A 24,497-nucleotide genomic window follows, 5' to 3' on the forward strand; every position below is an offset into this window, starting at 1 on the left:
GTGTGACTGGGGATAGATTTTGGCTTCATTTCTTGGCTCCATCCCTTGTTTTGTCTCCTAGGCATTTAAGGGAAGATATTTTGGCTCTCATTTCCCGCAATTAAAAAACCCCACAAAATTGAACAAATGGGCAGCCTGCTGTCCCTGGTTTTAGAAACTGCCTTGCACACAGGTGACTGTTCAGTCATCTGACTATTAAATATGGTCATAAAATTTTACTGAATGTTAGTAAGGGAAATGTAACTTGTCCAAAGCCACATGGAGTCCATGAACAAGAACGAAGCTAGGAAGTTTGCTACATCCCCTAGGATCTGCATTCTGGTTATTAACCTTTCATCGAATAGCTTTCATTTGCAGCCTGGGCTCATATCTAAGTACCAGCTGTCCACACACATGTTATTCCATTCTCATTCTTCTTCTCTTTGGTTTTTAAAGAGGCCATTCCCATCCTTAACCATTAACTATTCCTGAAAACCTAGGACTATAGAATGTCAGTCCTGGAAGGGCTCTCTGGGTGAATCTAATCCAACGACTTGATTGTGCAGAATCGGGGCCCAGTGGTGTCTTGGATAGAGGCACAGAGAGTGTTCCTGCGTACAGTGAGACCGAAACCCAGGAATCCTGATTCTCAGGCCAAGGGCCTCCTCACCACTACACCACATGGCCCTGTCTCTGTCAATACAACACTGACTTCATACGTAGAAACTTCTAGAAATACTGCTATCCTTTGATGAAATTGTTTTACTTGCCTGCCCTCAGTGTCACCTCTAAAATTAGAAGATTAGGTGACCTTTAAGATATTTCCATTTTTTTTTCATTTCTCTGAATATTCATATGGCAGAGTCAAAAGAATTTACTGTTTTTATTACTACACATTTTTTGTTAAATGAGCTGTACATATTTATTAAAATGATCACATGCTATGAAAGTTTCTTAACATGCATTATTTATATTTATTTATTTAACAAACACATACTGAGCTTTCAACTAATAATCACTATGAAAATACAAAAATGAAGAGTAGCTTTGTCCTTAATGTCTACACAGATAGACACCGAATTATAACCCTTTATTCAAATTGAAATAGAAGATTCATTGATTTCTTCACTCCACCTTTTAAAACAGATTACCTTTCATAGAACAGTATGAGCATAAGGATAAAGGTCATTGGTTTAACCTGTATATTGTCAAGTAGATAGATCATTTTATATAATACAGTATACTCTTTTTTTTAAATCCTCACCCAAGGATGTTTATTGATTTTTTTTAGAGAGCGAGATACATTGATGTGAGAAACATCAATTGGTTGCCTCCTGTACACGCCCATACCGGGGATTGAGCCCTGACCAGGAATCGAACCTGCAACCTTTTGGTGTATGGGATGATGCTCCAACAGACTGGGCCAGTATACTCTTAACAGCATGAGATAAATTGTCCACTCTGATCTTTATAAACTTAAAAAACAGCTAAGAAGAAACTCGTGTTGAAAACAGCTTAAGTTTTAAAAGTCATAGATACATGGAATAGACTGACAAATATCAGAGGGGAGGGAGGCTTGGGGGACTGGATAAAAGAAAGTGAAGAGATTAGCCAAAGAATATATATGCATAGCCCGTGGACACAGACAACAGTGTGGTAAAGGCCAGGGGAAGTGGGGAACGGGCTAGGTGGAAGTGGGCCAATGTGGGGAAAATGAGGGACATCTGTAATAGTGTCAACAATAAAAAATAAAAATCAGATAGTGTTAGTGAATGGAATGAAGACCCAGGCTGGGTATAAAATCTGCACTTCTGGATACAGATGCAAACCATGTACTAGGAAATCTTCCTAGTGTTGATGTCAGAGTCATTTAGTAACTATTTTAAGATCAAAGATCGTACAGTTTACAAATTTTGAAATCTTTGAGATGCTGTCTTTCCTGTTCTGTGCATTTCTGTTCAGTAACCGTAGGTGCCTTCTGGTCTGCAGATGTCTGCAAGCCAGATGCTTCTTGTGATCAAGCCAGACCACCCCCCGTGCAGTCTTACATGGATGCGGCTTTCCTGCTGGATGCCTCCCGACACGTGGGAAGTGCAGAATTTGAAGACCTGAGAGACTTCTTGGGAGCACTGTTGGATCACTTTGAAATCACCCCAGAGCCCGAGACCTCTGTCACTGGAGACCGGGTCGCCCTGTTAAGCCATGCTCCCCCCAACTTCCTACCCAACACTCAGAAGAGTCCCGTTAGAACCGAGTTCAACCTTACCACCTACAACAGCAGACGGCGCATGAAGAGGCACGTGGAAGAATCGGTTCAACAGCTAAATGGAGATGCTTTTATCGGACATGCCTTACAGTGGACTCTGGACAATATCTTTTTAAGTGCGCCGAATCTGAGAAAAAACAAGGTCATATTTGTGATATCTGCTGGGGAAACTAGTCACTTGGACAGAGAAACCTTAAAGAAAGAATCTCTGAAAGCCAAATGTCAAGGTTATGCCCTGTTTGTGTTTTCCTTTGGCCCTACTTGGAATGACAAGGAACTGGAAGATCTAGCCAGCCACCCTCTGGATCACCACTTGGTCCAGCTTGGTCGAATTCATAGACCTGACCACAGATATGGTGTGAAGTTTGTGAAGTCCTTTATCCATTCAGTCAGGCGTAAGTCATAAAATCTGTTCTTCCTTGCATGCTTGGAGAGCACTTGGTACAAAGGGTTGACAGGCTGACACGGATTTTTGGAAACCCCGTGCATGTCTTCCAGGGCGCTGCAGGGTCAGAAAGGAAAACACGTAATGATGAAGGGTGGCGGGAGGGAGCCTCTGATCCCTAAGCTTTTCATTTTCTGGCTCATCTTTCTTATGTCTCTGGTTCCTATGGAGAAACAATCATAGCAAGCAGCTGCTCACGTATCTGTCTGCATGGGACACTAGAGTCTGGGGGTGTGGAGCCTCGGGCTGGACTTTAGCTATAAAGTAGAAGCCCTTTTGCCATGTGACATTAGCATGCTGCCCTTTGATGAAAAGTGTCATCCGTTAACACATCAGAAAAGAGCCACAGAAAAATTCAACAATTCTTGGCTTGGCTTTTACAAGTTCAAAAGGCAGCGTTTGAAGTATGAGGAGATAACCATTTGTACCTGTCAGGATGAAAGATAGGTTCTTGCCAAACTTTCTCAGTCTTGTTAATGACTTTTTATGATGCCAGTAATTAGTGCAACTGGTGCCCATAAAAAAATCTTTTTAAAGTCATGGCTATATTTCTTGGAATGAGCTTGCCTTGAATGTCTGCAGTTCAATTTGAATGCAATAGGATGCATACAAAGAAGCCATGTCCTGATCATGTGTGATTCCGGAGGCTGAAAAGCCCTTGGTTGAATTTCTGAATGTTTTCATGGTAAATGAGCCCTTGGAGTTCAGATAAATAAAAGTGAACATGCAGGCAAAAGAGCACCCTGCTTTTTGGGAAACTATAACCATGACAATGTTATACACCACTTTTCTAGAAATTAAGTATCTAAAGATCTTCAATTTTTAAATCTAGCTGTGAAAGGACAAGAAGTTGAAGAAGGCTCTGACATAATCATTTTCAAGCCTGCATACTTAATTCCATAGCAGGCACACAGACTCACACTCACCCATGCAACATTAACATGCATTTATTACACGTGAGCCACTCACTGTTCAGGTGCAGAGTATCGAAGGTGACAAAACCAGACATGGTCCCTGCCCTCCCTAATTCTAGCCCAGCGCCCTCTCCAGGTTGTGACTCTTATTTAACACACTGCTGTGATACAGTTGGCTATTAAGCACAGTCCATATCATCATCAACACATTTTCTAAGAGGAACAAAATGACTGGCAAACAACCTGGTGCTTAGAGTTAAGATCGATAAACAATTAAAATTCAGGTGCACAATAAGGGGAACGTCACAGTCTGGGGCCATTCAGCCCAGCAGCCCGCAGCCCATTCTACAAACAGTGCTGTCTCGCAGCCCCGACGAACGTGCTACATAGGATGACCCTGGGTCAAAAGGAAGAGATTTAACTGTTTTTAACAAATATGTTCAACTTAATGCTTCAAGGAAATAAATAATACACTTTTTTAAAGTTAAAATGGTTTTTAAATGTTTAAGTGATGTGGTAAGAGGCATGCTTTATTATCCTGAGAAATTAATATACTTCCAAATGAAATGAGCCACTACTGAATTAAACCCAAGATGGTGTTTGTTTCTGTTGTTGTCAATGATACAGAGACCATAGAGGGAATATTGTTTTCCCTTTGCATTTTGTTATTTCAAAGGAGCAAATGAAAATAACTTCTTTTTTTTTTTCTTTATTGATTAAGGTATTACATATGTGTCCTTATCCCCCCATTGACCTCCCCCCCTCCCCCTGGAAAATAATTTCTGATTAAGTCATGTCAATTAGAGGCCAGACTCTTAGGACTGGCTCAGGATAGCTCCTCTAATGTTTGACCAACTTTAGAAGCTTTTACTTTTATTGAAAAGTAAGTCAAATTCTCCACCTATAAATTTGGCAGAGATGTATTTCTATTTATTTTATATTTTTATTTATTTCAGAGAGGAAGAGAGGGAGAGAGAGATAGAACATCAATGATGAGAGTCATTGATTGGCTGCCTCCTGCACACCTCCTACTGAGGATCAAGCCTGAAACCTGGGCATGTACCCTTGACTGGAATCGAACCCAGGACTATTCAGTCCACAGGCCAACGCTCTATCCACTGAGCCAAACCGGCTAGGGCCAGAGATGTATTTTTAAACCCCAGTTTTAGAGACTCCTCTGAGAAATCGACTCCCATCTTCTGTGCCAGCCCTAATCAGTATCTTCCTTTGGTGAATGTTGAAAACTGTGATGTGACACTTTGCATATAGAGCATTTTTGCTATAATGTTAATAGCCGTACATAAGAGACTCATCACAAATTTTTCTCTTCCTAGGTGCACTCAACAAATATCCACCAATAAACTTCAAAACGAAGTGCAACAGACTCAGCTCCACAAACGTGAAGCAGCCCCCACAGCAGTTGCGAAGGTATTAGCTGCTCGGCATCACTTGATAAATGGAGGTACCCTCCTACCTCCCCCTTCCTTTCTTCCTCCTCCTCCTCCTCCTCCATCCTATTTGGATAAAATCTATCGCTAAATCATATGAAAATACAATTTGAGGGGACAAGAGATAATCAAAAGGGACCAGGTTGATTTGAAAAACAACAAATAGAGGTGTGTGTTTTTTTAAGTGGAAAATCTAATTGTTGAAATAAAACAGTCAATGGGACTCCCCAGTGGCAGTGAGCATAACTAATAACTAGATCTTGGTTTCTAAACAGCATTCCCTACTAAAAGGAACTAGGGTTTCTGGGAGCAACAGCTAATTCTAGGCTGCAGCGGAGAAAGTGCAGTGTGAGCCTGGAATATTCGTTATGCCAGAAAGCAAGAAAGTAGTCAAAAAACTCACAGCAACGTATCAAAGGGACAGTGAAGCTATCTTGAAAGGATTTTCACTGGCCCAATTTGGGAAAATTTGAATATCAAAAAGAATAATGATAGTAATGGACAAAAACACACTGATTTTTTTTTTAAATCCACAACTCTGTAGAGAGACCCAAAAGAGGAGGAGGGAGGAAGAGCGCTTCTTTATAGAAGTATGCCAGCTAATGTGGAAGAAACGGTAGGATTAGAAAAGCACCAATTTGTAATCCCAAATGTCATAACTGAGTCAGCAAGGATCAGGGAATGCTAAACCCATGGGATGACAGGTTGTGGGCGAGCAGGCTAATTACACAGTCTCGGGGAACCACTCCCATGTTACTTAGTAATACAAAGCAGGAGGTGTGCCTTTATGTGGTGAGATCTGGCGATAAGACCAGGCAGCACCCACTTTAACCAAGGTCTGATATGTGCCTCCCAAGATGATGCAGGAGACATAACACCTTTGTGAGATTCCTGCTGGAAATGTTTGAGCCAAGTCTAATAGTGAGGAAACCACTGGGCAGTTCCAGAATGGGGAACATTCTTCAGAAAGCTGGCCTGTACTCTTCATAGGTTTCATTGTCACGAGCTGCAGAGATGTGGGGCACTTAACTGCTCTGGGATGGGGAAGACTAGAGACATAATAGTCAAATGTAGTAACAATGTAAATCTTGACTTGATTCTAGTTCGAAAGGAAAAGCTTATACAAATGACATTTTGGGGACAGTTGGGGAAGTTGAGTATGAACAATATGCTGGATGATATTATTGATTCATGTGGATTTCCTTATGTGTGGTAATGGTATCATGTCAGTATAAGAATGGCTTTGCTTTTGAGACAGGTGTGCTAAAGTATTTAAGAGTAACATGCATGATGGCTGCAGCCTACCATCAGGTGGTTTTCTGAAGAGGAAGTAGGATGGTGTGTGTGTGTGTATGCATATATGTGTGTATATAGATATACGTGTGCGTACATACACACGGAGTAGCAAGACGGGAACAGTTGAAGAATCATTTAGGTGAAAAAGTGTGAAGGTATTTATTCATGAGTCTGTTCTTCCCAATATTCTGTGCATTTGACAATTTTCAAAATAAAAAATAACTTGTAAAACTCAATGGATGAATTCAGGTAACTAATGGACACATCTGAAGAAAAACAATGGACTGGAAAATATATATGAAGAAATTACCCAGAATGCAGAGAAGATAAATTTAATTTACAGGCAGTACAGAATGAAAAGACTAACCTATCAAATTGGGCTTCTAGAAAGATAAAATAGAAAAAATAAATGAGAGAATATTGAAAGACAAAGAGATGATCACTTTCAAGAAATTATGAAAGATGAATTAAAATATGAAGGAAAGACAAGGTGTAACAGGCAGAATAAATAAAAAGAAAACAATTAAGCATGGGGTAGGGCAGTGGTCGGCAAACTCATTAGTCAACAGAGCCAAATATCAACAGTACAACGATTGAAATTTCTTTTGAGAGCCAAATTTTTTAAACTTCTTCTAACACCACTTCTCCAAAATAGACTCGCCCAGGCCGTGGTATTTTGTGGAAGAGTCACACTCAAGGGACCAAAGAGCCACATGTGGCTCGCGAGCCGCAGTTTGCCGACCATGGGGGTAGGAGAATGCAGAACACCATGACAAGAAAACTGAAAGCAGCTGGAAAGCTCAGCTACACAGAAACTATAATGAGGCTGGCAGCTGAGTTATCAGTAGTGACAGTGCTATTGAGAACCTTGAAAGCACTGGGAGGAAATTTTTGTCAACTTAGAAAAACTGTGTTTCAAAAATAATGGTAAATCAAAACAACTTGAGTAAACAAAGAACAATAGTTCACCACAAAGAGACCTTTGCTAAAGGAATTTCTGAAATACGTACTTCAAGGAAAATAAAAATGACCACCGAAGGAAAGGCTGAGATGCAAGAAGAGTGAATGATAAAAATTTGTCAATATTTAGATAAATCTAAATAAATGTATTTTTAAATAATAGCAGTGGGGTTACAAAATGGCTGTACTTGTTAACAAAACTTTGGAAATAAAACATTTGGCACCTCGTGATTTTAATAGAAAGAAATAATTGTAAATAGGAGATGTCTGTAATACTATCAACAATAAAAAATATATTTTAAGAAAGCACACTCAAGAAAACAATTATACTAGGATGTATAAATGTTATTTATGTATTAATTACCTAAACATGAGAAAATACATTAAACAATAAAATCATCTTTTGTTATTAAAAACAAACAACATAATAAATATTTTTAACAAAAAGGCAGGAAAAGGAATAAAGCATGATCGAATCCATTTAAATATATCAATAATAAAAATAAAAGTACATAGGCTAAATAAGCAGAGATTGATGGATTTAGGAAACAAAATAAAACCCAGCTATAACTGTTTTCAAGAGACACAGCTACAAAATAAGAAATGGAAAAGTGCAAAGTAACATTAAGGGGGGAAAATATACCAGGCAGATGTTTTGCTTTTGTTTTTTTTTTTTTTTTAATATATTTTTATTGATTTCAGAGAGGAAGGAAGATGGAGAGAGAGAAACATCCATGATGAGAAAGAATCATTGTTGGCTGCCTCCTGCAAGTCCCCCACTGGGAATCAAGCCCACAACCCGGGCACGTGCCCTTGACCGGAATCGAACCTGGGCCCCCTCAGTTCGCAGGCCGATGCTCCATCCACTGAGCCAAGCCAGCCAGGGCAAGGTAGATGTTTTAAAAAGAAAGTTGGAGTAGCTATGTTTATATCTAATAAAATATACTTTTAAATGAAACCACTTTGTGGGAATAGAGTTACTTCATGATGACAGTGTTCAATCCTAAATTTATAAGAGGGTAATAAAATCTTAAAATATATGAAAGTGGAAATTTAAAAGCTACACAGAGAAACTGCCATAGAACTGTCATCAGAGTTGGAGATTTCAGTAAACCAGTCTCAATACTGAGAGGTGAAGCAGACAAAAATCAGTAAAGAAGTAAAAGATTTAATCATAAGTAACAAACTTGATTTAATATACTCAACTAGAACCCTGCACAGAAAAATGAGACATTCTTCTGAACAACACATGGAGCATTAACAGCTGTTGAATCAAGGTAGAGTTTACAGGTGTTTGTTGTGCAATTTTTTAACTTATCAAGCAAATGTCAACACACCTGTAAGAATTGGTACCATCAATCCAAATAATCAGATCACAATGCAATTAAGTTATAAATTAATAAAAACAATATTTAAAATTTTTTTATTTATTGATTTGAGACAGGGAGAGAGAAAGAAACATTGATTCATTGCTCCACTTATTTATATATTCATTGGTTGATTCTTGTAGGTGCCCTGACAGGGGATGGAACCTGCAACCTTGGCACATCAGGACAAAGCTCTAACCAACTGAGCTATATTTTTTAAGCGTATACATTTTTAAGTTAAAACCACAATCTAAAGGGACAAAAAAATTCATAATGAAAATGCAAACATACTTAGATTATTATTGTATAATAATCAAAATTTATATGTCAAAACTTGTGGGACACCTCAGAAATTCATAATTTAAGAAAACTTATAGTCTTATTATGTTAGGAAAATTTTTTAAACTCTAAAAGTTATTGAGCTAAACACTGTTCTTAAGATGTTATAGAAGGAAAAAGTAGAATATACCCAAAGATAGGAATAAAGTAGACCTTAATATTTTTAAGATATTTTAAAAAGTATCAACAAAGGCAAAAGTTCGTTCTTGTAAAACTTAATAATAAACATATCATATCTTTTGCCTGCATGAATACTACTTACATTTTTTAAAAATTAGAAATAATTTAAATCAAGTAGTTAGAGGAGGGTTGGTTTTCGTGGTAAATCACACTGTACTAACACACACACCTGCCCACATCAGACTGAAATCAAATGTGTGCACCGGCCGCTGGGAATCACACGTAGGCAGGTGCCTTCGACAGTGTGCCAACTTTTGTTGTGCCGAGTGTGCATTTCTGTGTGGTGGTCAGAACCAGAGAGGCACTCCCAATCCAGAAGCTCCAGCTCCAGAAAGAAGCGAGGAAGCCCCGGCCTGGAATGGCTCCTTTCACCTTGCTGGGAGGCAGGGAACTGTCCAGCAGCAAATGCTTCCTGAAGTCAGGCCTGGAAATGCCTGTGCTGTCAGTCCACCAAGAGCAGGGCTCCCCCTGCTGCAGGTGCCTGGAAGTGTGGGAAGGGCTTCGCATTTTCATTGGGCTCCACACAAAATGCATTGGGTCACAACTGCGAAGGCAAATGCAATAGTCAGCTTATGCAAATTCAGAGGCATTTTGGGAAACGACTCCCTGCTCGTGTTGTTTGAAGAACAATATGAGTTGAGGCCGGTATTCACATTGCTTTTGGAGGGGAAATTTATTTTCCCCTCTTCCCTTTGCCTTAGATATATACCTGGAGGGCTCAGCTTCCCCTTTGTATCCAAATAGTGAAATGCTAGGAACTGACTGGGGCATCAGAAATTGAGACATGAAGCCCATACCTCGCTTGGGGAGCTCCCTGATGGTGTGTTAGGCTGGGACACGCGAGGCCTCCTCCAAGTGACCAAAGACTATAATGAAAGGTAACAAGGCGCATAGCTGCTCCTGAAACTTCCTGCCTGAGCCTTTCAAGGAAAGTGAAGCAGAACTGAGCACAGATTGAGGAAGATGAGAGTGCCTGCTAGGCAAGCGGCCTCAGAATGACCTGCATAAGAATTAGATCATTCTGCTGTGAGATTTAAAGAAATACAAGTAGAAGCTGGTTCTTATCAGATGGAAAAAGAAAGGAACTGAACCCAAACGCAATCAAGCAAGGACACAGATGGCCAGTGAGGGCAAGATTGCAGGGCAGCCTCTTTGTAAGCACTCAGATCTGCTCAGAGGCAGTAAAAGCCAGAGAGCCGCCTGCGTATTGTTTGATTCAGTCAGCCAGGGAAGCACTTGGCCAGACTTGAAAGCGTTGACAGACCAGAGCCAGAACAACTGAATTGTAAAAATGGACAGTCACCAATGCCATATGAATAATACATCTGTTATAATTCTGCTTTCCAACGTATGTTTGTTGGACACAAAATGTATGTTAAAATAAAAAGGATTCTCAAAATAGAAGCAATCTTGTCTGCATTTTCTACTCCAATGAACCCAGTCGACTAGTAAATGCAGTATGGCTGAGTCCTGATTATCTGTGTAGATGAGGAATCTGCGATCACAGAGAACTGAAATCTACAGTCAGTCCCTTTCACCTCATTCTATCCAGCTTTGCTGGAGGCAGGCACATATTGCAAGATGAATTGTCTGTTTTATCTTGACTACCTAGTGTTGTTGTTACCAATCAGTAAAGAAGTATCTGAGCAACATAAAGCAGGAGAACTATATAAACTCTTTATGGTTCCCAAACAAGGTAATCAAAGGATTCTTATCAAATGCTTATCTATACTAATAAAAGAGAAACATGAAAATTAACCATCACTCTGCTACACCAAGCCATGCCCACCAGCCAATCAGGAGTGAGTATGCAAATTAACCCAACCAAGGTGGCAGCTGGCCATGGAGCTGGAGCAAGCAGGAGGCTTGGGTTGCCCTGGCAATGGAGGAAGCCAAGCTTCCCACCCGCCCTGGCCGGCCCTGGCTTCCACTCAAGGCTATAAAGTTTCAATTATAGAAGATAAATAAATCCCAACAAAAATGGCAGTGGCCACGAAGCTGGAGCAAGCTGGAGGCTTGGGTTGCCCCTGGCAATGGAGGAAGCCAAGCTTCCTGGCCGGCCCTGGCCTCCACTCAAGGCTACAAAGTTTCAATTATAGAAGATAAATAAATCCCAACAAAAATGGCAGCAGCAACAGAGCCGGAGCAAGCAGGAGGCTTGGGTTGCCCCTGGCGATGGAGGAAGCCAAGCTTCCTGGCCGGCCCTGGCCTCTGTTCAAGGCTACAAAGTTTCAATTATAGAAGATAAATAAATCCTAGATACTTGCTTCCAACTGGCCCTGGCCTCCGCTCAAGGAGGCATTGAAAAAAAAAAAAGAGGGGCTGGGACCTTGGGTTGCCAGGGGGTGATCAGGCCAGGATGGGATGGCAGGGGCCGTTGAGGGTAAACAGACCAGCATGGGGGCCAGTTGGGGGTGAGCAGGCCGTCAGTGGGGGTCAGTTAGAGGTGATCAGGACAGCAGGGGGGGGCAGTTTGGAGTGAGCAGGTCAGCAGGGGGGCAGTTGGGGGTGAGCAGGCCAGTGGGGAGGAAAGGTAGGGGTGAGCAGACCAGCAAGGGGGGCAGTTGGGGGTGATCAGGCTGGCGGGGGTGGGGGGGGCATTTGGAGGCGAGCAGGCCGGCAGGCAGAGTGGATAGGGGCAATCAGGCAGGCAGGCAGGGGAGCGGCTGGAGCCAGCAGTCCCAGATTGTGAGAGGGATGTCCAACTGCCAGTTTAGGCCCGAACCCTGTAAACTGGCACTAGGACATCTTTCGAGGGGTCCTAGATTGGAGAGGGTGCAGGCCGGGCTGAGGAACACCTCCTCCCCTCCCTCCCACCCCCTGCATTAATTTCATGCCCCGGGCCACTAGTCCTATATAATAAAGAGCTAATATGCTAATTAGACTGAACAGCAGAACCATCCAGACCTTCCGGACGAAGCCCAGGCTGCAAGGGCCAGCCGAGGCTGCGAGGGTCTGCTAGGGTTGGCAGAAGCTGTGAGGGTTGGCAGAGGCTGCGGGGGCTGGCTGAGGCAGCTGGGGCTGTGAGGGCTGAGCCCCTTGCATGAATTTTGTGCATTGGGCCTCTAGTCCAATATAAGCTCCTATATAGAACAGAGTGAAAAAATGGGAATTCGGAGATGTGGTATTTATAATGTTCAACCCTTTTGAGAATATTAAATATTTGAGGGGGGTAATGCTATGCCAAAGAAGCAGCTACCAATTACAACTTTTTCTTAACAAAGGGAGGACTATAACAAAGACAACTAAACTTACCATGAAAAGTATCCCAGGGGAAGAGAAGGGAGAGACCAGTACAGATAAGTATAAGCCATGAAAATTGTTACAGACTCAAACTAATGCAGTCTCCATGACCAGTGGAGCCATGTTTGGTGTGTATATACAATTAGGACTTTGGGTAATCTGAGTTCAGGTTTAGTCTGGAATTTGATAATACAGAGAAGAGCAAAAATGTGAGGAAACTGTATTTGTATGGAAATTTAGCCAGGACTGAAGTTTTTGGTAACTGGAAGTTTGGTGATCAACTTAGTACTGATAGCATTGATGGAAGTGAACTGAGACACACTTTGGGATATGAGTTTCAGAAGCCCAGACATACAGTATGTAATGCATGGAGGCTTCAGGGTCTGTGTAACATGGATGGAATGGTTTTCTTTGCTGGTTTGATGTCTCCTTCACCCCTAGCTATCATTATAGATGAAAGAAGGTATGTGGTATGTGTGAAAGACGTGAATTTAATTTTAAATTCTGTATCTTTCACATATTCGTTTTCTAAATATTGATGTTCTTGTGAGAGAGATCAGATTTCTAGCTGGTGAAAACAGAAAAATCCAAATGAAGAAATAGATCATAGTGAATATTGACACTATTTCCCTGGTCTCCACATTTGGAGTTCTCTTAAATCTTCTCTGGACCACAATCCAGCTAATTGCTAAGGTTTATAGGTGTTGATAAGCCTTCTCTTCTTATGCCACCAGGCGGTCACACATTCACCCAAAAAATATTTATGCAAAGCTTATATGCCAGGTTCCTCGTACCTTAACTGTCCAACCTGCTCCAGACTACCTGACTCCATGTGCTTTTAAAAGTATGACATTTATCATTTCACTTCCTTTTAACAATTCTTTTTTTTTTAATGTATATTTATGTATTTTAGAGAGGAGAGAGGAGGAGAGAGAAATATAGAAATATCGATGATGAGAGCGAATCATTGATCGGCTGCCCCCTGCATGCCCCCTACTGAGGTTCGAACCCGAAACTCAGGCATGGTGCCCTGACCAGGAATCAAACCATGACCTCTTGGTTCATAGGTCGACTCAACCACTGAACCACACCATCCAGGCTATCATCTCACTTTTCTTGTTCCATCTTGATGATTCTTCATAGTGTCCTAAATAAAAACCTAGTTCAATGGAAGTAACATTGGACTTTTTTTTTAAAGTCTTTATTGTTGCAAGTACTACATATGTCCCCCTATTTCCCCCATTGACCTCTTCTAGGCTGCAAACATTGGACTCTTAGTATCAAAGGAGTTGGGTTATAGTCAGCTCTGTCGCTGACCTTCAACTCCTACATGTACCTCAGTTTCCTCATCTGTAACCAATAAAGCACCATGGTAACTAAGGGAATTCACTTATTGCTCACAACAGCATAGGTTGTTTTTTTATCCTCATTTTATACCTGAAGAAACAAGGACCACTCTATGTAAATGATTTGCTCAGAGCTGCTCAACTAATAAGTAGAGGAAATGGAATAAAAAATGTTTTTTAAACCAAAACTCTTCCCACCGCTTCCCTGTAAGTGTAAAACAATGATGCTAGCTGAACGGCTCCCTTCCTGTGCTGTCCAATAGAGGAGCCCACTAGCTTTCAATTACATGAAATTAAAAAATTCAGTTTCTTGGTCACATTAAGCACGTTTCACGTGCTGAATAGCCACATGTGACCAGTGAAGATGACAGGACATTCTCTGCAGCACAGAATTTTATTGGACAGGCTAGAACTTCTGGTCAGCACTTGGCTTCTAGGATTCCTTGATTTCTTAGTCTGACACTCAAGGCATTTCAGAGCCCGACTCCAGCTCTCTTTGCACTGATGGGTTACCCACCACTTCCAATCAACCTCTTTGTGCACCTGCCAGACAGGACACTGTTTCTATGTCCCCCACTATCCCTACCACAGTGCCTTTCATAGAGCAAACATTTGGATGGGTGGATGGATGGATGAGTGAAAGGAAGGGAGGGAAGAAGGACATGGCATTCACTTATGTTTTCATTAGACAAATATTAAGTGTCTGCTAGGTGCTCAGCACACTTCTTGGTTCCTGGGATTACTATGGTGACCAGACATGGTCTTGGGAAACTTAATTTCTATCTGAGAGGTAGAAGAATGGAGAACAGATCACCAAGTTTACAAGTAAATAATTCAGATAGTATTAAGTGTTATGAATAAAATAAGAGCATGTCGTGCAGAGTGACTGGAAGCGGGAGTGGGACTGGGAAAAGTACAGAGAGGGTGGTCTCTAGCAAGGTACTATTTGCACCTAAATCTGAATAAGCAGGAGCCAACTATATAAAGTTTTGGGTGGAATTGGTTCCATGAAGAAAAAATTTTTCTGTTGAAATTACAGTTTTGCACATTTGACAAGATGTCTTACCAACTTCTGATACATCTGCTCAGTTTAATAATGCCCAGTTTAGTCATCTTCATGAAATTACCCTGAAGGAAGGATGCAGTAAGAAATGGGTGCAACAATTAATTTAGGAAGAAAGATTATAGAGAGTCTATTAACGTTGAAATGGCATCTATCTTCTATGATGTTTTTCTTCTTTTGTTGTATAGCTTTGTTCCTGGACCACACAAAGCAGCCCTTAAAGAAGATGCATTACAAAAGGCAAAATTCTTTCAAGATAAAAAATATGTTTCAAGAGCAGTAAGAAACAGCAGAGATAATACTGTTCGAAATTTCACCAGAAACACATTCCATACCTTTAAAAATGGAAAGAAGATGATAAAAACTGTTCCCAAATGACATATAAAGGAAGTGCTTGAAGAATTTAACCTTAGGAAGCATGGTAAGACTCTGGACTTATGTAACTAAATTCACTGCCAAAATCATGGATCACTTTTATTTAGATTCTGCCTATACTGGAGGTCCACTATATTGGACAAACCACAGGTTGGAGATTGAGGTAACTTGACCCCTTGCACTCATTGGTATTAAAGGTATATCTTGTCCATTTACAGTATTTGACCACTCCTGATAATTCCAGCATGCTAAGACTGATATATTCAAGAACTGTTATTAAAAGATGGCAGAATGAAGAAGTATTTTGCAAAGTCTAATGGCGATTATAATCTGCAGGTGAATTTTATATAGTGTATACATGTGTGTATATGGGCCAATGATAATTCTTTTTATTATCGGTCTCTGTCCAGTCCATTTTCTGCAAACCAAACCATCTTTCTCAATTTAGTACTGTTTAATGCTGACCTGTTTAACCAAAGGTTGTTTTGGAAGATCCCAACATTTACCTTAGAAATTGATGCTGTTGTTATGTCATAATTTTGAAAATGTGGCCTTCCACAAGTCCACTTGAACACATCACTGTCTCTGGATGGATTGAGTAGTCCTCCGATGGGGATGTACTGGAAGGTTTCCTCCCATCTTCTGCAGTTGTTAGCTTGGACAGTTGGGAAGCAGAGGGTAGTTTTCCATTCTCCCCCCACCCCCCAAATCCTCCCTAATTTACTGAGAAACTGGTTAATAACCCCAGAATATAAATTATTGCCTTTGAGCTGGAAGTTCCCTCTTCATTATGTAGAGCCTCCTACCTGGCCTTTATATGGACTCTTATTCTTTTTCTTTCCCATTATTGTCATTTATTATTTTTTACTCATCCATATATTCTTTAGACAATGAGAGTAAGGACACACTTGTCATGGGTGAAGCTGAGTTCCTTTTACCCATCAGGTAGCTACTTAAGTCAGTGAATAGCACCAAACCGGACTGGCAGAATCTAAAGAGAGTCTTAAATGCACACGGAGTTTGGAAAATATAAGGAAGTTGTTAATGTTTTAATCTTCAAATACATATGGGGTTAAGCCTCAACCAGCATTCTCTGACAGCTCTCTCCTTACCCCCAGCCAGATCATATAATTAATGATTAATCTTATGATGGTGCTGATATTTTCAACTAAACACCAATGCAGCATTATTTAATTTAGATACAATGTTCAGCCTTTACCTCAAATTGTAAGAGCTGGCTCCACAGTTGGTAGCAGTGGCCCTGCTGGGCAGAATATCACTCTCTTCAGGAATGAGAGAGGACCTGCTTGGAAGTATGGGCCAGCTGGTTACAGACACCTACCACCAGTAGGTATGGTCCGATTTGCTTTTCTATACCTCTGTTCATAAAACCTAGAAAAGAAGGGCTATCTGCAGTGTTTTTTTAAACCACGCTTCTGCCATCCTTACTCAGGCAACTCCATAGAGAGAGCTCCCAATGTCTTCTGGGCGAGGCAAGGAGTTTAAATGTCATATTCATACTCAGGTAATAGAGAAAAATAGAGCACATCAGGTTTCTTCATATCCTAAGTGGTCATAGAGATTCAGGAAAAAAATATGTTCCAAGTACAGGAAATTGATGAGCAATATTTAAGAGGTATTTTAATAAAAGGAATTTTTCTAATTAACTTGGGAATAAACAAGTACTCCTTTCTCCTCGTTATTGCTGGAAATATGTTTGTTTTTAAATACTGTTGAAATGTATCTGTCATTTTTTTTTGCATTGATAAGTAAAATACACCAAACAAACATTTCCTTGGTGATTGAGATTATTTTAGCATTTTGTGTCATTTTATTTGAGAGAGAAAAACATCAATGTGAGCCGAAACCGGTTTGGCTCAGTGGATAGAGCGTCAGCCTGCGGACTGAAAGGTCCCAGGTTCGATTCCGGTCAAGGGCATGTACATTGGTTGCGGGCACATCCCCGGTAGGGGGTGTGCAAGAGGCAGCTGGTCGATGTTTCTCTCTCATCGATGTTTCTAGCTCTCTGTCCCTCTCCTTTCCTCTCTGTAAAAAATCAATAAAATATATTAAAAAAAAAAAAAACATCAATGTGAGAGAGACACATCAACTGGCTGCCTACCACATGCGCCCTGACCGGGGCCAGGGATTGAACCTGCATCCCAGGTACGTGTCCTTGACCAGGAATTGAACCCAGGACCTTTTGGTGCATGGGGCAACGCTCTAACCACAGAACAACACTGGCCAGGCTGGGTCACCTTTTTAATCATTAATAGGTGAAGGATCTGAAACATACTGCAAATATTCAGTTCTTTTAAAAACTAAATCCTTAACATTAGCATTGTCCATGATTTACCTCTTTCTCCTAAATGGGGAACATTGCAAAACATACTAGTAAGTGTAAATTTGGTAAAACCCTAGTTAAACCAAGAATCACACAAATAAGCAGTGGTGTTTCTTGATTTTAAAATGTAAATTAATTGACTATAAAGAACATGCCTCCTATTTTCTCTGCACTGAGTTGTAAGTCAAACATGTAGAGGTTGAAAAGACATGCAACTCAACATAGCATCAGATTGTAGTACTTAGTATCAATTCAACAAAATGACCCCTGTAAAAAATGGGGGAGGATATGAGAGAATAGATAGTAGGAAGGTGAGAAAAAAAATTATATTTCCATCAGGCCAGTCCATTTTTTTCCTCAGCATTTCCCATGGTTATCAGTCCCAGGTTATCTAATGGCTCCAGGGTTGAAGCCCAGTCTCAACATAACAGTTTATGTCTCAAAAAATTTTCCCCCAAACTCTGCAGACTCTAGGTGTGACTCGGTAGCTAGAAGCTGGAAATAGCTGGGCAGACATGAAGAGAAACAAAGGCAATGCAACATAGTGTAAAAGCTTTTCAGTTTGATGTAGTCCCATTTGTTTATTCTTACTTCGTTGCCCTTGCCCAGGGAAACATACCTTTAAAAATGTTGCTAAGGTTGATGTCAAAGACTTTACTGCCTGTTTCCTTCCAGTTGAATGGTTTCAGGACTTACATTTAAGCCTTTAATCCATTTTTAATTCATTTTTTGTATATGGTGTAATAAAGTGGTCCAGATTTTTTTTTTTATTTGCATGTATGTATAGTTTTCCCAACACCATTTATTGAAGAGACTGCCATTTCCATATTATACATTCTTGGCCCCTTTGTCATAGATTAATTAACGATATATGTATGGGCTTATTTCTGGGTTCTCTATTTTGTTCCATTGATCTATGTGTCTGTTTTTATGCCATACTTTTTTTTATTACTATACCTTGTAGTATAGTTTCAAGTCAGGGTGCATATCTCCAACATCCTTTTTTTTTTTTTTCTTTGCCAATTCAGGGTTTTTCATAGTTTCATATACATTTTAGGATTATTTGTTATATTTCTGTGAAAAATGTCATTGGTATTTTGAATGGGATCACATTGAATCAGTAGACTACTCTGGGGAGAATGGACATTTTTACAATATTAATCCTTCCAATCCATGAGCATGGTATGTCTTTCCATTAATTTGCATTTTCTTCAATTTCTTTCATCAATCCCATTAATTTGCATTTCAATTTCTTTCATCAATGTTTTTCAGAGTACAGTCTTTTAGCTCCTTGGTTAAATGTATTCCTAGGCATTTCATTCTTTTTGATACAATTGTAAATGGGATTGTTTTCTTAATCTCCTTCTGATAGCTACACAAACACAACAGATTTCTGAATATTAATTTTGTATCTTGTAACCTTATTTACAGATATGTTCCCTCTATAGCCACTTTAAGAATTTTTATCATAAGAGAATGTTGAATTTTGTCAAATGCTTTTTATCTATTGAGATGATCCTATAACTTTTATCCTTCATTTTTATTCTCGGTTTTGTTAATGTTGTGTATTATGTTTACTGATTTAGAATATAGAACCATCCTTATATCCCTGGAATAAGTCCCATTTATTTGATCATGGTGTATGATCCTTTTAATGTATTGAATTCAGTTTGCTAATATTTTGTTGAAAATTTTTGTATGTATGTCCATCAGAGATATTGACCTATAATTTTATTTTTTTGAAGTATCTTTGTCATAGAGTTTGAAAGTATTCCTTCCTCTTGAATTTTTTTGAATAGTTTAAAAAGCATAAGTATTTTTTCTTTAAATGTTTGGTAGAATTTACCTGTGAAACTATCTGGTCCTGAACTTTTTGTTTGTTGGAGTGTTTTTTTTAATTACTGATTCAATTTTGTTACTTCTATTCAGACTGTTCAGCTTTTCTATTTTTTCCCTTGTTCAGGCTCAGGAAGTTGTATTTTTCTAGCAATTTATCCATTTTTTTCTAGGTGTTGAATTTGTTAGCATGGTATTCTTTTGATTCTTTGTATTTCTCTGGCGTCAGTTGTAACTTCTCTTTCATTTCTGATTTTATTTGGGCCCTCTGTGATTTTTTTTGTGATAAGTCTGGCTACAGGTTTATTATCTTTTCAAAGAACCAGCTCTTAGTTTCATTAATCTTTTTTAGTCTCTATTTCAACTCTAATTTTTATAATCTTCTTTCTTCTGCTCACTTTGGGCTTTGTTCTTTTTCTAGTTCCTTTAAGTGTAAAGTTAAATTGTTTATTTGGGATTTTCCTTGTTTTTTAAGGTAAGCCTGTATCACTAAAAATTTCCTTCTTAAAACTGCTTTTGCTGCATCCCAGGGATTTTAGAAAGTTTCATTTCCATTTTCATTTATCTTAAGATATGTATTTTAAATTTCTTCTTTGATCTTCTTGTTTAAATAGCATTTTTTATAGTCTTCACATGTTTGTGTTTTTTTCCAGTCTTCTTGTAATTCTAGGTTCAATACATTGTGGTCATAAAATATAGTTGATATGATTTATCTTCATGAGTTTATTGAGACTTATTTTATAGCCTAACGTGATCTATCATGGAAAATGTTCCATGTCCACTTGAAAAGAACATGTATTCTGCAGTTTGGGGGTAAAATGTTCTATAAATACCTATTAAGTCCATCTTTTCTAATATGGGTCATTTAAGGTTACTGTTCTCTTGTTGATTTTCTATCTGGATGATCTATCCATTGATGTAAGTGGGGTATTGAAGTCCTCTACTATTATTGTATTACTATCAATTTGAATTGAATCAATGTCCTTTATGGCTGTTAATATTTATTATATTTACCTAAATATTGTTGAATGTGTAAATATTTACAAATGATACATTTCCAAGATTGACCATTTTATCATTATGTAATGCCCTTCTTGATCTGTTTTTACAATGTGTTTTAAAATCTATTTTGTCTGATACGAGTATTGCTAACCTAGCTTTGTTTTCATTTCTATTTGCATGGAATATACTTTTGCCATCCCTTCACTTTCAGGCTGTGTCTTTCGAACTATAGTCTCTTGTAGGCACAATATAAATAGGTCTTATTTATTATGCATTCGGCCACCCTATATCTTTGGATTGGCGCAATTAGACCATTTACACTTAAATTACTTATTTATTTTTTTTTTTACACTTAAATTATTAAGTATTTACTTACTGCCATTTTGTAGTTCCTCTCTATTCCTTTCTTCTTCTTTTGCTTTCTTCCCTTGTGGTATGCTGGTTTTATTTAGTGTTATGTTTGAGTTCCTCTCTCTTTGTTTTCTGTGTACCTTTGTAGGTTTTTGGTTTGTCATTACCATTAAGTTCATATATGTCCATATATAGTAATGTATTTTATAGTAGTGTATTTTAAGCTGATAGACGTTAAAGTTTGAATGCATTCTAAAAATGCCCTCCAGTTTTTGCTGTCATAGTTTCTATCTTTTTGTTTTGTGTCCCCTAACTACACATTATAGTTGATTTTCTTACTTTTGTCTTTTAACCTTAATAACTTAATTTATTGCCTTTACTATATATTTGCTTTACTTGTGCAATTTCTAATTCATTTATATTTTTTATTTCTGGTTATGGACTTTATTTTTCTACTTAAAAAAGACCCTTTAATATTTCTTATAAAGCCAGTGAGGAACTCCTTTATTTTTTACTTATCTGGGAAACTCTCTCTTTTTCATTTCTGAATAACAACCTTTCCAGGTAGAGCATTCCAGGTTGTAGGTTCCTTCCTTTTAGCATTTTAAATATTTGTATATACTGCCACTCTCTTCTGGCATATAAAATTTCTGCTAAGAAATCAGCTAATAAATAGCCTTATGGGATTTCCTTTGTATGTGACAGTATGTTTTGGTGTGGTTCTCTTTGGGTTCATTTTGTTTGTAACTCTCTGTGCTTACTGGACCTGGAAATCTGTTTCCTTCCCCAAGGTTAGGAAAGTTTTCGCCCTCTCTCTCTTCTTCTGGGATACCCTACAATACAAATGTGAGTACGTTTGATATTATCTGAGATGTCCCTTAAACTATCCTCATTTTTTTAATTTATTTTTTCTTTTTGCTCTTGATGATTTCCACTACTGTGTCCTTTAGGTCACTAATCTGTTCCATGTTATTTAATCTGCCTTTGATTTTCTCTAGTGTATTTTTCATTTCGACTATTATAGTCTTCAGGTATGATTGGTTCTTTTTTCCCCCACGATCTGATTATTATATTTTCTAACTCTTTGTTGAAGTTCCTGCTAAGTTTGATGAGCATCCTTATCATTGTTACTTTGAATTCTTTATTAGGAAAATTACTTACCTCTGTTGCATAAGGATTTTTATCTGGGTTTTTCTTGTTCCTTCATTTGAAATATATTCTTCTGTGTTTGTTACTATGAATTAGACAAAACAGCTCTCTTCACCTGATCTTGAAGGAGTGGCCTTGGGTAGGAACAACCTCTGTCTAGAATACGTGTGCTGAGTGATTTTGACAGGCTGGCTGGAGCTGTATGGACATGTGGTACCCTGGGTGCTGTCTAAGGAGGCCCAGGGTGTGGGGCTCCAAGGACTGGCTGACCAAGGATGTAGCAGATATTTGCAGAGGTGGTCAGAGCTGCAGCAGGTGCTGGCCGAGCGGACCAGGGTAGCTGTGGAGGCATTACAAGTCAGAGTGCTTGGACGTAGCTTCCTCCCATGCTACTAGGTATAGGGGGAATGTGAACAAAGGCATTCACCAGTACCTCTGATTCCACAGAGTTCCCACAGTTCCCCATCTGTTCAGCAAGCACCTTCGGGTAAGTAAATGGATTTTTTTCATATTATAGTCTTGGTACTCTTTAAATCAGTTTTACCTCTCTCTCTCTCTCTCTCTCTATATATATATATATATAGATAGGTAGATAGATAGATAGATAGATATCTATCTCTCTCTATATATAGATATATATCTATATCTATCTATATATATAGAGATATAGATATATATAGATACCTATATATATATAGATAGATAGATATCTATCTATATATATATAGATAGATATAGATATCTATCTCTCTATATATAGATAGATATCTACATATCTATCTATATATATAGAGAGATATAGATATATATAGATACCTATATATATATAGATAGATATCTATCTATATCTATATATATCTATTCTCTCTCTCTCTCTCTCTCTCTCTATATATATATATAGATAGATAGATAGATATCTATCTATATATATATATAGAGAGAGAGAGAGAGAGAATCAGGCAAGTTGCTCATGTGGACTCCTTAGTATTATCCCTCCCTGAAAGTCACTTGGGATAGGGTTGGGGTAGGGTTCCCGTATCTCTGTCTTTCCTACCTTCTCTATGTTGTGGAGAAGCTGTTCAATTGGCCCTCAGATGTTCTTCAGGAGGAACTGCTCTATATGCAGGTGAGTTTGGGGTATTTCTAGGCCACCATCTTGTACCCCTCTTCATTCCTGACCTTCTGAATGGCAGGATTTTCCGATCATTTTGTTTACACCTGTCTAAACACTAAGTGTATTGAATCATGAACCCAGACATATTCATTGAAAACTGTCATGTACCATAACTATATTATATAATTACAGCAATTTAAATTTTTGGAACGTTTCTTAAACAAGTAGTATTTTCCCCAGACTCAGATTATCTATACAACTTTTCAGACTGAGAGACTCATGTGATTAATTCAAAGCTTAAATATTTTGAACACTATAAACCCTTCTGCAAGTGGATAATAATTAACCCTTTGCACTCGCTTGCTTTTTTCTCGATTCCTTTATTCTAATGCTAACCATGTCGAGTCACACTCGACATCCGAGTGCAAAAGGTTAAATGTGGAGAGAGTATCAGGTATGTGTAGGAACAATAATCAACAACCTTGAAGGGTATATTTTAGTGGGAAAGGCCAAGTTGGGCCTTTTAAAAGTAAATTTATAGTAGAGCCTATAAAAAAAAACAGTAATGATGGCTAAGAGACACATTTTTCTAGAGCTGATAGACAGAAGGTAAGTTCTACAGTATTAAATAACTAATACATTAGACTACAAAACACACAGGAAGAAAGATGAGAGCAAAGTCCAGAGATTTGAGTGGAAGGCCTAGTTCTGCCACTGATTCTTTGTGACACCGAGTCCATTTCTTCAGAACAAATGTTGCTGGAGAGTGTATTCTTCTGCTAAGGTTTACCATTAAAAGCACCACCAAAAACAAATGAAAACCCTTAAGATGCTTGAATACAATTTATTGGCTGCTTAGAATAGCATTTTTAATAGCAAAAATGTGTTTACATTATAATAGCTTACAACCATCTTTTTTCAATACAAATTACACTTGAGGTCGTGTAAGTCTTAGCATTTTAGATTCCTCACCTCTGTGACACACAATAAAACATCCCAGATACTATCTGGCTGATTCTCACAGAGGTATGCACAAATGTACTAGACAAGTACAACTTCTTTAACCACCTTGGGTTGGAATTATTTTTTCATGAAACATTAATATAATATAGACATGATTTTGAAAATTAAGGAAAGGAATCGATTCTCACTTCTCTAAATACACCTTTTCTCTTAAGCTACAGTATATTTATACAAATTATACAAACGACTAAGTTTTCATTTCCATACCTTAACAATCCCATCTCTAGAAGCAGTTACAATGAAGCCCTGTGTTGTCTGGAACGTGGCAACATCTGTGATGATATCATGATGTCCCACAGGCAGAGACTCTGGGCCCCTCCGAGGGGTGTCATCACTAGGTCCTACCTTCTGCTTATTCTGAATTTCCTGTTTCATGATTAAAAGTCAAGGAGAAAGCCAGAAGTTAAAAGCCTATACCACATTCTACCTTCTGTGATAGGTGTTGAAGCTAATGTCT

General features: G+C 38.7%; 2 protein-coding genes across 2 annotated transcripts in view; one reads left to right on the plus strand and one right to left on the minus strand.

The window, feature by feature from the left end:
• The window catches only part of COL6A6 (collagen type VI alpha 6 chain), a 97,614-nt gene extending 82,184 nt beyond the window's left edge, over positions 1-15,430 (plus strand). Inside the window, exons 34-36 of the mRNA XM_008153248.3 lie at positions 1,969-2,640; positions 4,939-5,032; positions 15,035-15,430. Coding sequence (XP_008151470.2) covers positions 1,969-2,640; positions 4,939-5,032; positions 15,035-15,224 — 956 coding nt within the window. The 3' untranslated portion in view covers positions 15,225-15,430. The remainder of the gene's footprint in view (positions 1-1,968; positions 2,641-4,938; positions 5,033-15,034) is intronic.
• Positions 15,431-23,845: 8,415 nt separating this feature from the next.
• Positions 23,846-24,497, minus strand: part of PIK3R4 (phosphoinositide-3-kinase regulatory subunit 4) — a 58,568-nt gene continuing 57,916 nt past the window's right edge. The window contains exon 20 of the mRNA XM_028129344.2: positions 23,846-24,406. Coding sequence (XP_027985145.2) covers positions 24,236-24,406 — 171 coding nt within the window. The 3' untranslated portion in view covers positions 23,846-24,235. The remainder of the gene's footprint in view (positions 24,407-24,497) is intronic.

This window comes from Eptesicus fuscus, chromosome 18, assembly GCF_027574615.1.
Source record: "Eptesicus fuscus isolate TK198812 chromosome 18, DD_ASM_mEF_20220401, whole genome shotgun sequence".
In the NCBI taxonomy this organism is placed as follows: Eukaryota; Metazoa; Chordata; class Mammalia; order Chiroptera; family Vespertilionidae; genus Eptesicus; species Eptesicus fuscus.